This window comes from Oreochromis niloticus, linkage group LG22, assembly GCF_001858045.2.
Source record: "Oreochromis niloticus isolate F11D_XX linkage group LG22, O_niloticus_UMD_NMBU, whole genome shotgun sequence".
NCBI classification, from domain to species: Eukaryota; Metazoa; Chordata; class Actinopteri; order Cichliformes; family Cichlidae; genus Oreochromis; species Oreochromis niloticus.
Genome location: NC_031985.2, coordinates 22,306,534 through 22,318,708, shown reverse-complemented (window position 1 = coordinate 22,318,708; position 12,175 = coordinate 22,306,534). Strand labels below are relative to the sequence as shown.

The 12,175-nt window shown below is 45.0% G+C and overlaps 1 protein-coding gene across 3 annotated transcripts; it reads right to left on the bottom strand.

The window, feature by feature from the left end:
* Window positions 1–656: 656 nt before the first annotated feature.
* On the bottom strand, window positions 657–10,297 carry arpp21 (cAMP-regulated phosphoprotein, 21). 3 transcript variants are annotated; one of them, XM_005478610.4, is made up of 20 exons: window positions 10,021–10,294; window positions 6,399–6,564; window positions 6,073–6,238; window positions 5,939–5,977; window positions 5,759–5,824; window positions 5,560–5,674; window positions 5,234–5,372; window positions 4,775–4,912; window positions 4,590–4,689; window positions 4,388–4,486; window positions 4,260–4,297; window positions 4,103–4,153; window positions 3,668–3,858; window positions 3,050–3,181; window positions 2,827–2,945; window positions 2,618–2,692; window positions 2,379–2,537; window positions 2,166–2,259; window positions 1,301–1,407; window positions 657–1,166 (listed from the first exon to the last, which is right to left on the bottom strand). In XM_005478610.4, exons 3-20 carry the CDS (start codon window positions 6,232–6,234, stop codon window positions 1,008–1,010), a joined length of 1,983 nt encoding a protein of 660 aa, XP_005478667.1. In that variant the 5' UTR covers window positions 6,235–6,238; window positions 6,399–6,564; window positions 10,021–10,294; the 3' UTR covers window positions 657–1,007. The 3 variants fall into 3 exon arrangements, with proteins under 3 accessions (XP_005478667.1, XP_013126116.1, XP_005478668.1); XM_013270662.3 differs by having other exon boundaries at window positions 4,388–4,483; window positions 10,021–10,293; XM_005478611.4 differs by lacking the exon at window positions 2,618–2,692 and having other exon boundaries at window positions 10,021–10,297.
* Window positions 10,298–12,175: the final 1,878 nt, after the last annotated feature.

The following is a 12,175-nucleotide window of genomic DNA, read 5'->3' as shown; positions in this document are numbered from 1 at the left end:
CAAAGCAGAAATTACTAGTCGTCCGTTTTATTATTTAATTAACAATCTGTATTTGTTTTTGATAATTTTGCTGTTTTCCCACATTCTGAAATGATAACATTTGTCTTCTGTGATTAAGGTAAAAACAAACACTATTCTCTTTTTTATTGCACAGGTTTCTAAGAGTCAGCTGTTGTAAGGCCTGAATAGACAGAATTTACTGTTGAAGATGTGTAATGAGGGTATTTAAACAGGAGGGGGCGCCTCAGTCTTACACTGGGAATCCTTCATTTGCTTCATAGCTGTGAAAAATGGTATTGGTATAATTTGCGCCCTGTGAGCTCGCTCTTCTGTTACTGCATGAGCATTTTAGTCTCCTAGTAACACCAGTGCTCTCTTAATCTAAAAGCCAATATTCTGATGGATCATACCAATCAATATGCTTTATGTAAATCCTTTACTTTCTTGCCATCAATCTTTTATTTCTAAACTCTGGGCTTTTCCACAGAGCACAGATCAAGACTGTTTATGTCCTGGGCGTGTGGTACGTTTGGCTGTCCTCCTACACTGAGCTTTATTTCCTGGTGTCTCGTCTCATCTCAGCTCCATCTAATGCCATTAGCATGATCATCATCATCATCATCATCATCGAGTTCAGAGGAAACAGAGAGTCAGGATGATATAGAAATGTGACCTCATCAGTCCAGCCACAGCACTTTATTCTCTTCACACAGTGCATTTGCTTAAAACACAATATATATAATTTAATATCAATATAAAACTCCATTTGTGTATATAAATTATGCATTCAATACAGCAGCTCTTATATATACTTTTAAGCTTTGGTACAGTGGAACATTTATCTCTGTGTGTGCATGTGTGCATGTGTGTGTGTGTGTGTGTGTGTACAGCATATCCAGGGGGCATCAGCAGGAAAGGGGGGGCAGGGGGTTGAAAAAAGGTGTTTGTGTGTTAACCATGTGTGCGTGCGAGCTAGTTCACGCATTGACTAAAGTATCATTGCTCAATCAGTACTGTGCACTCCAGGCCGGCGTGCTGAGGTTAGCGCAGGTAGAAGGGTGGCAGCCGCTGAGGTGGGAGGGCTGGGGCACCACGCAGCAGTAACCAGTCTCCCCACCTACCCCGGTCACAGCTTTACTTTGGGGAAAGGACACCGGAACGCCTCCCTGCAGAGAGACAGGGAGAGAAAGAAGCAAAGTTGGTGCTGGGAACAGCTACAAGAAGCATTTAGTGAGAGGGTTTCTTCTCTGGGCTCAAGCAGCTTCAGACTGATGCCCAATGAGACCTTTTGGGTGTTTACCTGAACCATGCTACACTGATGGGAGGCAACCGGTGAGTAGGTGCCCAGTACAGCCTGGGGCTGGGTGTGGGAAGACTGCTGCACCCTCACAGCAGGGGCATAACCTCCTAGAGACACACACACACACACATATGAAAAAAAGAAGAACATTATTAATGATATGATACTGGGATTAATGAAAGAAATTAACCACATAAGACCATTATAAATATTTAAGAACACGTCAGAGGAGATACAAGATCTGGTTTGAGGCTTCGATACTGCTTTAAGAAACCATAAAAATACACATAGAACCATAATTAGTCTTGAATGTGTAGATCAGTGGTTCTTAGAATGTGGTCATTATAAAGAAATTAAGCTGACTGAATATGACTTTCATGGAAAACAAGAGTTTTATTATAGTGAGTGGAGCTATATCGTCTATTTGACACTCATTCATTATTCTGTTTTCTCGTTTTGAGAAGAGCAAATTAAAAATAATATCTAATTTGTTCCACAGTTTTATCTGTGGTAAATTTGGTGGGATGCAGTTTATTCCACTTGGCGCTGCTTGGGAAATTACACTTGCATGTTCTCCATCCTTCATTCAGTCCGGCTGATGGAGTCATTTAAATTTCCTGCCAACTTTATGCAATAATTTATTTCGTAAATTGCCGCAGATGACGGAACTGAATTGTGTCTTCTCGCTCTTTGTCACTGTGATGAATAGAAGCAGCAGGAAAAGAGACCGGTTCACTGTGAGACCCTCAGACTACATCTCTGACAGTGTAACGGCCCCCTCCTCTACTGCCACAGCTTGTTTTCTCTGTGTGTGTCTCTCTCTTACACAGACACACACACACACACACACGCAGGCAGAATGTACCTGTTGGCTGAACAGCTTGGCTGTGGACTTGCTGAGTGGGTGAGGCAGGCCTGCATCCATGCTGAGTTGAGGTAGGGTAAAAATACACAGGCACCTATAGGACATTTATAAAACTAGCTTTATTCAGTGTAGGATGGTCTGTAATTATTCCTTTAAAATGTCCATATTTACCTAAGAAGACACCTGAGATATAAAGCGCTGGTGTATCCTTACCTGAGGTGAGGGCTGGCAGTAGCTGGCAGGGTTGGGAGGAGGAGGAGGATGAAGGGGAGGCGCTGCATAGATGTAACCCTGACTGGAAGGGTAGAGGGGCGGGGCTTCACCCGCTGACTGACAGCTCACATGAGCAAACTGTGAGGAGAGCTCTTCAATCTGTAGGTCAAAAGAAAGGAGGTCAATGCGCACAATACTTCAAACGCACAGCAGTGGAGGCGCCGCACTGCGATACATACTGTAGAGTATGGCTGTGGGGGGGTGACAGGTAACATCTGTGGAGCTGTGTAAGAGACAGACGAGTACTGAAGCACCTGAGAGGGACACACATATGGAGACAGAGATAAAGGCACAAACAGTGGCATGTGCGTGAGTGTCAGCAAGACCGTATCTTCCATGTAAAGCACATCTTGCTGTGTGTGTGTGCATGTGTGTGTATGTGTGCTACCTGCTGCTGTGGCTGCTGAGGGGGGGAGCCCTGCAGCTGAGTCTGGCTCCTGATTGGCTGCTGATTGTCTGGAGGGTTGTACACAACCGGGGTTCCATCAGGGTTGAGGAAAGGCTGCCCTGAGAGGTCAAAGGTTGGGTATGAAAATGTGCTTGTCTTCTTTAAAGTACTACCTCTGTGTGTGTGTGTGTGTGTGTGTCTGTGTGTGCGTGCGTGCATGTACCAGTATGTGGGTTCACTAAAATGCTTCCCGGCGGGATCCCATTCTCAGTAATGTAGCTGGGTGCCTGCTCCTCCATGATGGGAGGAGAAGAGTGAGGACAAGTGGGTGGCAGTCTGTACAGAGAGATGGAGCCTGGGAGCGTTTGAAAGATGAGAGGAGGGAGTTTTATTATAACACCACTTAACAGATACCACATTTCCACACCCCACCTGTCTGTGCTACAGACATAGCGCATGGCCCCTCGGCGCTGTCTCAGTGACGTTTTGTTCTTCCTGAAGATGTGAAGAAGGCTGGAGGTGTTGTGTGAAAATTTACAGCTATGGTGTGCGAGCGCTCATGGACCGAGTTAAAATTTTTCTCACCACAACTTCCACCGCTTTTCGTTAATTAGATGCAACCGCTAATTTATAAACAGCGATTTTTCCCAAGTGCGGCGATGGCGCTGATGTCTGCGCACGCAAACTCGAGCGCTCAGGTGCGGATGAACCGAAACGTCTCACCCTTTGATGAGTGAATTTACACCTTGAACGTGTGACACAGGATGTGTCACAAAGTCATTAAATGTTACGCTGAGACGAAGTTTTAAAAAAAAAAAAAAAAAAAAAAAAAAAGACGCACCTGCACCTCGTGCGTCCCAGCCGTTGTTAGCAGGTTGGCGAGTCTTCTGGGCGGCACTCGTCCATTGGTAGGAGGAATCTGACTCTGTGCTGCTCCAAGGTCGGGGGTCGTTGCTATAGCGACAGTCAGTCTCTGTGCTGCTCTGCCTGCTGCTGCCTGTCCAGCTGGAGCCTGAGCTGTCACGGCTCCCCCTGTGAGGCACATCCAGAATTATCCTACTGCCTTTATTACCGCATGAGAGGTGCGCCATTAAAAAGCCACCGAAATTATCTTGAAAACCTTTCGTTTGTGCCAAGATTCCTAAACCCTGAATCCCACAAACTCATGAAATAAAATCTGGGTCTTATTCCTGTTTCTGCTGAAAAGCTGTGTGCCAGCCAGGCTGACCAAATTAAGATGATAAATGACCGTGCATCTGTGCCGACGAAGCTCTACCTGAAGAGTCTCCTCCGGGCCTCAGCATCTGGATAGTACTCGTCCACATGCCTGCACACACACACACAGACACACACACAGACATATATAAATGTTCTCATCTAAATATAAAAGCTGAAAGGCTGAAATGGAAAAATTGCACTGCAGGCAAGGTTACCTGATTTCTGCATGGGCGCTCTCTGGGGTGCAGAACGGCTGTAAAAGTACGGCAGAGAAATTAGTGAAAATCCTTTTTGTGCCCGTGCCGCTGTGTCGGTTTTGTCCTCCTCGCTCTCTTTCTCTCACCTCTTTGTTGAAAATGCGCTCCCGTGCTCTTTGGTACTCCTCCTCTCTCTCCTCCACCGACTTGCTTTGCCTCTCTTGGAAAGGGTGGAGACGTTTCTGCTGCGAGGAAGGAAAGAGAGGCCAGGTGAAATCATCAATGGGATCAAAGTCAATTAGGATGGAAATTTCCCAAATGAGCTGCAATATAGGAGGTCAGACAGACCTGGTCATCTGAGCTGTTGTCTCTCTTTAGGATTATTTTCCACTGCTGGATCTCCTCCGACTTGTCCTTATGCACCTTGTCCACAAAACGCTCCTCGGGTCTTTGACAAAAGAAGTCAGGACTGCTGTTAAGTTTGCACTGAAAAGTGGCGAGCTACAGGAGAAATGCACATTGTGCTTGCTTACATGCGTGTGCTGCTGGTCCGGTTGATGATGACAGATTTGCCTGTCTGGTCTACGTTGTGCTCCATACCAAAGTAGGCCGCCACCCGATGGACCAGCATGCGGTGGTAGGATGACATGTGAGGGAATTTTTTAAAGGGACTGAGAGAGGGGAAAAACAAAAGGAGAGATACGGGAATAAGAGAGGAAGAGGGAAAGCGAGTGGGAAGGTGAAAGTGAAAGCGAAAGAGAAAAGAATAGACTTTAACATTCCAGCGCTATCATAACATATTCATCATATCAGGTCAAAAATTAAAAAAAAATACATAAAAAAAAATAATATATATATATATATATATATATGCACTGTAGGGACAGAATTATAACATAATACCTGGATAGAGACACACTTAATCTTTAAAACATGATGGGGTTTTTTTTTAAAGCTCAGTGAAGGTGTCCTTTACACAGACACACACACACCTATTGCTGGTGATGAAGTCAGTCATCTCCTGCTCCAGTTTAAGCAGCATCATGCGGTCCCTGGGGTTGCTGTTGAGGGTGTCGACGATAAACTGGTGCAGGTCTATGCCGGTGGAGTCGGTGTACTCCACACTGGACTCTGAGAGCGACACGGGCACAGGCAGGACGTGTTATAAGACAACAAACACAATCCGAAATTAAACCGCAATATTAAACACCCCAGGAGAGCCACATGTAAATAGCGGCACGGAGTCCAATTTTATTACATTTTATTTGCTTTCTTCTTTTCTTTCTTTTATGAGATATTTCAGAAAACACACACATACCTTTGGACAGTGAAGGTTTCTTTGGATCTGTGCTGCTCTTCTCCTGCTCTTCCTCCTTACAGGAAGTTCTCCTGTTGTCATGGCAGCTCGATGAGATGTTTGCGTCTGGAGATGCCTGAAAAAGAAAGAAAGAATACGTTGAGTGTGGTGGTGATGGTGATGAGGAGAAGGTGGATGATTATGTGTGTGCGTATGTTACCTGGGTTTCTTCAAATGGTGGGCAGTCCTCGCAGACAGCTTCAGCACGCACTAACTTTGGTTTAGCCTGAAACACACACAGACACACACACACACAAGCAATATTATGAATTCATAGAGTCCAATGCAATCAATATTTTAGAAAGAATGAATAATGTGAGGCAGAATTATTTTAGCTTACCTTGACTTTTTTCTTTGGTTGAACCTGGCTGCTCTGTTTCTGCAAGTAAGGATACAATTTATTATAACAGCGTGAACGGGCATCGGTGGAGGGAACGCATAATTTTCAGTGGATCCACGCTTAGTGTTACTTACCTGCTGCTCGAGCTTCTTAAAGTCACTCTGACACTCCACGCCCTCCTTCTGATTGCACGGGGGTAACCGTGACGTAGGGGAGGGGCAGCTGACGACATCACATGACGTGACAACGGAGGGCTTTAGGAGGACATCTGTACTTGCTACAACTGCTTCAGTCATCCTTCTGAAAACAGAAAAAAAAGAACAACAACTTCCACTCTGAGCCTGTTTACCCAGTGGGTGTTTGCATTTGTATATTTTACTGCTATTTAAAGATATTTTTGCCTGCATTTGCATGAGTTTCTGTTTGTGTGTCTGTGTGTGTGGGGGCACATTTTTCCTACCTATGTGGAGTTGTTTACTGTTGAGCCTCACAGGTGAATGATGAGGTCATATATCCCATGTTCCCACAGGGCAGCCAGAAACACAATTATCGTCTCCGCCTCTGCTCGCCTCCTCTACTGTTCTTCTCTCTCTCTGCCGGCACTTTACTGGAGAGGGGGAAATAGCCTGAAGAGTTCAAATAACACAGGAGGGGAGGAGAAAAAAAACGGTTAGTGGTCATTTAACAGCAGAAACTGCACTACACAGTTTGACGAACACACTCGGAGCATAAAGCTGCTGGAAATGACATCAAGAAGATCAAGTAGCTGAGCTTGTGTGTCTCTGCTTCCAAAATGTTCTCCTGGCGTCACAGTTAATCGCTGCCTAACACCAGCGAGCGGTTTACAGTAAACGCGCTCGTGTATCGGTGGCGGTAACGCGCAGGCCAGTGCTCGGATGCTGCATTCGCTGTGTGTATTTACGTGTGTGCGCGTGTCTGCGTTCGAGCCTGTCTGCGAGCTTTTCTTAGAAGCAGCAGCTGTGGAGAGTATCACCCGATCCGGCCCGCTCTGATATTCCTAGAATACCAAGCTGAGTCTCTGATCCCAGTGGTGAGAACATAGCTGAGACCAAAGAGATAGACAGACGGGCACGACGCAGTGGCATTCCTCCATCTTCTCCCAACGGGGCCGAATTCTGCTGTAAGACACAGCTCAAGGGGACACTTACTCCTGTAACACCCAGGACAGAATAACGAGCTCAGAGGATGCCGAGTCCCACAGCATGCTTATTTAACACCCGACTGGAGATGATGGCAGCCTTTTTTTGTTTAAAAATTTTTTTTAAAAAAATCGTCTGTTAGTCCATGTGCAACCAAAGTGGTGTTTATGCTCCAGTGAAATGAAACACTGTACATGACAGCAAAAGAAAGGGAATTATTCTCAGTATGGCACACAGGAGACTCTAAACGTGGTGTGTCTTGGTCTAACTTTTTACGTACTACTTAAAGAAGGTGAATCATAATTGACTGATGTGTAGTATTGATTATAGTTCCAAACATACTGATATGACCATCTGCTGATATTAGTTTTGATGTCTTAACACAAAGCTGGAAAAAAGCCGTTTCTCTGTCTTGGCGTTGTGATCCTGAGACAGAAGATGCATCATTTCAGAGACACACACACACACTCTCAAACGGGCATCATTTCGGAGACTCCCCAGCATGATGTTGGCGAGTTGCTGCTGAACTGTCCTTCAGCCAAAACAGACCAGCTTCATGAGCGCTGCCTGAGGCCGACCCTGACCTTGCACCTCGGAGAGGGGAGGGGCGGCGAGCAGTAAACGACAAACAATCAAAGATAAACTGAGTATTAAATGAGAGGGAGCAAGCTGCTGTTATACCTCAACCAATGAGAGGAGAAATGGAAAGACGGAGCGGGGCTGGGGAAGGATATGCACTACAAGGAAAACAAGACGAATGGGAGGTGCGGGAAACAGGGGATGAAGAGAGATGAGGAAGCAGTCTGTGGAGACTTTAAAGGTGAAGAGGGGTGACGGGAGGCGATGGAGAGCGAGCGAGAAGAGTGAAGAATTAACGAGGGAGAGGCTCGCCGTGCAGTCTGTCTCCGAGCTTTTCAGCCGACGGCCGTGAAGAGAGGATTTGAGTGGAGCTACCAGTTTTTTTGCGCTGAGCACTGCAGAAAGTGGCTGGCCGCCCGGGGAGAAGGTGTGACACGATCATTAGCGTGTGACGGATGGCAGCGGGAGGCAGGGAGCGCCAGTACCCGCTACATCATCATCCATCTGCTGCTCTCCCCGAAGCCTCCAGCCTCGGAGCCACTTACTCACCAGGACACCTTTCTTCTCCAGCCAAAAGCTGCCTGGCTTATACACACTGAGACACAGGCGGACCAGGGGGAAAATGTCCAGAAACTACTTTAGATGGCCACTGTCAGCTAAAGCGGGTTATATTAAGTCCTCAAGCCTGATGCAGCCATGTTTGTAATTAAGGCCAATGAAGAGAAAGAGAGAGAGAGGGAAAAAATCTGCCTTTGAATAGCAGGGCTATAATTACCATGCATCGTTTAACACAGAGATCCACATCATTGCTTGTGTTCTCTTTACACTTGTAGACATTTATCTTTACATTTTAGCACCTCCGAGGAATTCATTCGCATCCCTCCATCTCAAGAAAACCTACAAAAACTAAAAAAAAAAATTAAAATCCTCACTGCCTCTGGCCACAGGAGCTGCTGCTGTTGTTTGTGTTTTGTCTCTAAAGGCTGCAGCTGAATCTAAAACAAGATTTCATATGTTTTCTCCCTGAGCCCGGGAGCTCATTAGGAAATGGCTCAGTGACAGACTGAAAATGAGAGAGCAAGTCTCTCTGGTGTTAAAACAATAACTGAGAAATTTCGAGGCAAACTCGCCGCTTTGTTCATCCATAATGTGTGCAGCCTCTGCCCCCACAAGCTCCTAATTGGGCTGTTTTTGTTTCCCCTCTTGCATAATATAAAGGTGCCTCTTTTTTTTGTTTAGACATACAGTATATATTCATTCCATCTTGCTTGCAGGTTTTTACTTCATCTCCTTGCTGCTGCACCCTCCACTTTAAGATAGTGAGAGATGCATAGGAAACTAGGCTACACATGTGAGATTTAGGTTACAGCACCTGGGCGGCCACAGCAGTCTTATCACTTAAGTGTCTTGCGGTACGACAGCTGCACTGGTCTGCAGCTGAAGTCGAAGGAAAGGCGAGGAAAACACCTACTGTGCATACATGCAGATACAAACACACATACATGCAGCTCATCAGGGAGGAAAGGGCTGGCGATAGAGGGTTAAAACAAACACACACACACATTTAAAAAAAAAAAAAAAAAAAAGTAGGCTGCAAGAAACAGGTGGCATCTTCATGCACAACTTCGAAGCATCCTGTTGACCCACATAGCGGGACGGGCCGGTGTTTGATAGGGCATGTGCGGTCTACTTTCGGGTTGCGGCTCGCTCTCTCTCTCTGGGTCCTGGAAGCTAGAAAGCCGGTGGGAGCGTGTGTCGCATTAAGCTGACACACCGGGGCTATTTTTACACCAGGGGCAGGGAGTGGACCTCCTGCTCCGGGACTTCACCGTGCTGTCAGCGTGAATCGGAAGGAAGGCGGATGTAAAGCAGGAGGAATAATGTGGATGTTATAGAGGAGGGGCAACTTAAACTGACATTTGTACACTAAAAAACACACACGAGGAAATAAGAAATATTAATAAAGTCGCGAATTTTCCTTTTTTAGAAAACAAAGGACCTCTTTACTAAAGTAATAATACGCATATTGAGTTGACTCAAGAGGCTTTTATCGGCGGTTATCAATCCGCGGTGTCGCTAACGGCTGATAGCGGCTGATAGCAGCGCCCCGGGGCGCAGTTAGCTTGTCAGATTACCGGTGTTAGCCGCTGTCAAAAAGGAGAGCCAAATTACAAAACAATGTTCAACCCAAGTCGATGAGTCGGTGTGATTAAAAAAAAAGTAAGTGATACGAAGAGGAAACGGAGGTGACATAACAGCATCAAAAGAGAGAGGAGCGTCACTGTCTGCCGGCGGAGTGACCGTTAATCGAGCTAACCGCGGAGACAGCGTCAGTTAGCTTACCGTGAGCCGGGCTGATGTCTTCGCTCCCTCCGCGGTGCTTCTGCCGGAGCAGCTTACAGACCGACAGACCGCCGTACACCCTGCGTCTGCTGATTGTGAGCTCCGTTGCTCCTCCTCCGCCTTTTGCCTGTCTCTGTCGGAGCAGAGGAGCTGGGAGGGATGAAGGGAGAGAGAGAGAGAGAGAGAGAGGAGGAGGGCCGACAGCTCTGAACCCTGAGCCACGCGCCCACACACACGCGCAAGGAATGCACAAGAGCCGGCCCTCCAGCAGCCCACTCATCTCCATCTCGGTCCCTGCGTCTCCCTCGCTGCAGGAGCGGCTGTTTCTCTTTTCAACTCGGCTCAGCCTCCTTTACAACTACCGCAATAATCACTAACTACACTTGAATTCTCTTCTATCGGAGCTAAAAATATGCCTCATGTACCCTGTTACCTCATGTAGCCTACTTTTGTTGAGTATTAGCCAGCGTTTTGGGCCAAGCTGCTCCATTACAGCAAGGGAAAAAAAGAGACTGTGCTTTTCATATAATTTATTTATAGTTAAGATAACTTACTTCCATTAGCTACTACTGCAAAATGAAGCTCGTGTAGTCTTAATAATATTATGCTAATAGTACATTTCCAAATAATAGCCAGTACTGTGCAAAACTTTTGAGCCACCCCTCATTTCTTTTTATTTTGCCAGGGAAATTGGAAATAGGTGCAGGAACTTACTGAAATATGCAAACATACATGTAAATACATTATATAAACTAAACAGAGTTTGTACAGTTCTAACAAGCTTGAAATGCAATATTTGCTGTGACCATCTTTCTCCTCAATACACGCTGAACTCACTTAAGCAGCTTTCTTGTAATTCCTTTAAGTAGTCGTCAGGAATACTTCTCCAGGCTTCTTAAAGGACATTCAAAGACCTTCTTTGGATGTTTGCTGCCTTTTGTTCTGTTCTCTACCAAGATGATCCCACACTGCTTAAACAATGTTGAAGTCCAGGCACTGGGGAGGCCGATCCATTACTGATGTGATTTTCTATCATGAATAATGTGATTTGTGAGAAAGTGCCTAAAGATTCAATTTAAATGTTGGCCTTTGCTAAGCTTTCTGTCATGTGTAGACACAACACTGCTTCGGATTCATGGTTCAGCATTAGGTGGCTTAATAAACAAGGAAAAAAATTTCTGGAAATGGTCAGGTAGAAGCCCTGGACTCAGTATGAGTAAAAAATCAGCAAATATCCAGTGAAAAACTCTGAGAGACCTTCAGAAATCCTGCAGAACTATTGCTCCAGACCAGTTTTAAAAAATACAAGAAAGTCTGGCTTTTTGAAACCAAAATATAAAGAACATACAGTGCTGTAATTAAAATAAACTGCACTCTGCACACTGTTACGGTTATGGGTGCTCATATTAAACATGTACATACACAACAACTCTAAAAACAACTCTTTTTTTCTGCTCTTAAATCTGTAGGGGAAAAAAAGTATTTTTTAAAGAAAGGGAAAATTCATAGATGATCATTTAGACCCTCTGTTTGCAACTGACAACCAATCGGAAGAAAGTCGGCCTGGACGGACAGAAAATAGAGGTAAGACATCTTGGTTCATACAGAGGATTAACTGAGGCCCAGTATAAGATGAGTAAGGACTACTATGAATAATGCAAAGCTACCATACTGGAGTCTACTGATACAAACGTAGGGCTGGAAATGAGCATAATGGGTCCAGTTTAAGAGAACATTTTAACTGCAGACTCTAAATACGTACTGGATATGCACTGAAAGGAAGTTCACACTGGCAAATTATTTCTTAATAAATGACCCAACATCTCCAAGCATGAGTACAGAACAGATTTGCATAGCAGATCTGGTAGCGTATCATCTGTCACTTAGAGACCGACGTTAATGTGAGGAACGGGGGGATCTGTTTTTAAATTTGAACTGTGTTACTTGTGCTCTTTATTAAAAAGAAAGCATGAATGTCACTTTCACTTCAGCTTTTAGTCTGTTTAGATTTTTTTTTAGCAGTTACATTTAAATATAATTTCATTAATTACAAGCATTAAAACAATTGTGGTATATTATTCAGACTGTATGTTTTAGCTCCTGCAATAACGAGCGTTTACAGTATGTAGGGCAATTTAAATATTCTACACGTACG

Bases quoted from the DNA above. Each gene is read 5' to 3' on its own strand.
- arpp21 (XM_005478610.4), bottom strand. From the start codon at position 6,234: ATGACTGAAGCAGTTGTAGCAAGTACAGATGTCCTCCTAAAGCCCTCC. The intron at 5,373-5,559 runs GTATGTGTGTGT...TGTCGCTCTCAG, and splicing joins GAAACCTTCACTGTCCAAAG to AGTCCAGTGTGGAGTACACC. The intron at 1,408-2,165 runs GTACATTCTGCC...GTGTGTCTCTAG, and splicing joins CCAAGCTGTTCAGCCAACAG to GAGGTTATGCCCCTGCTGTG.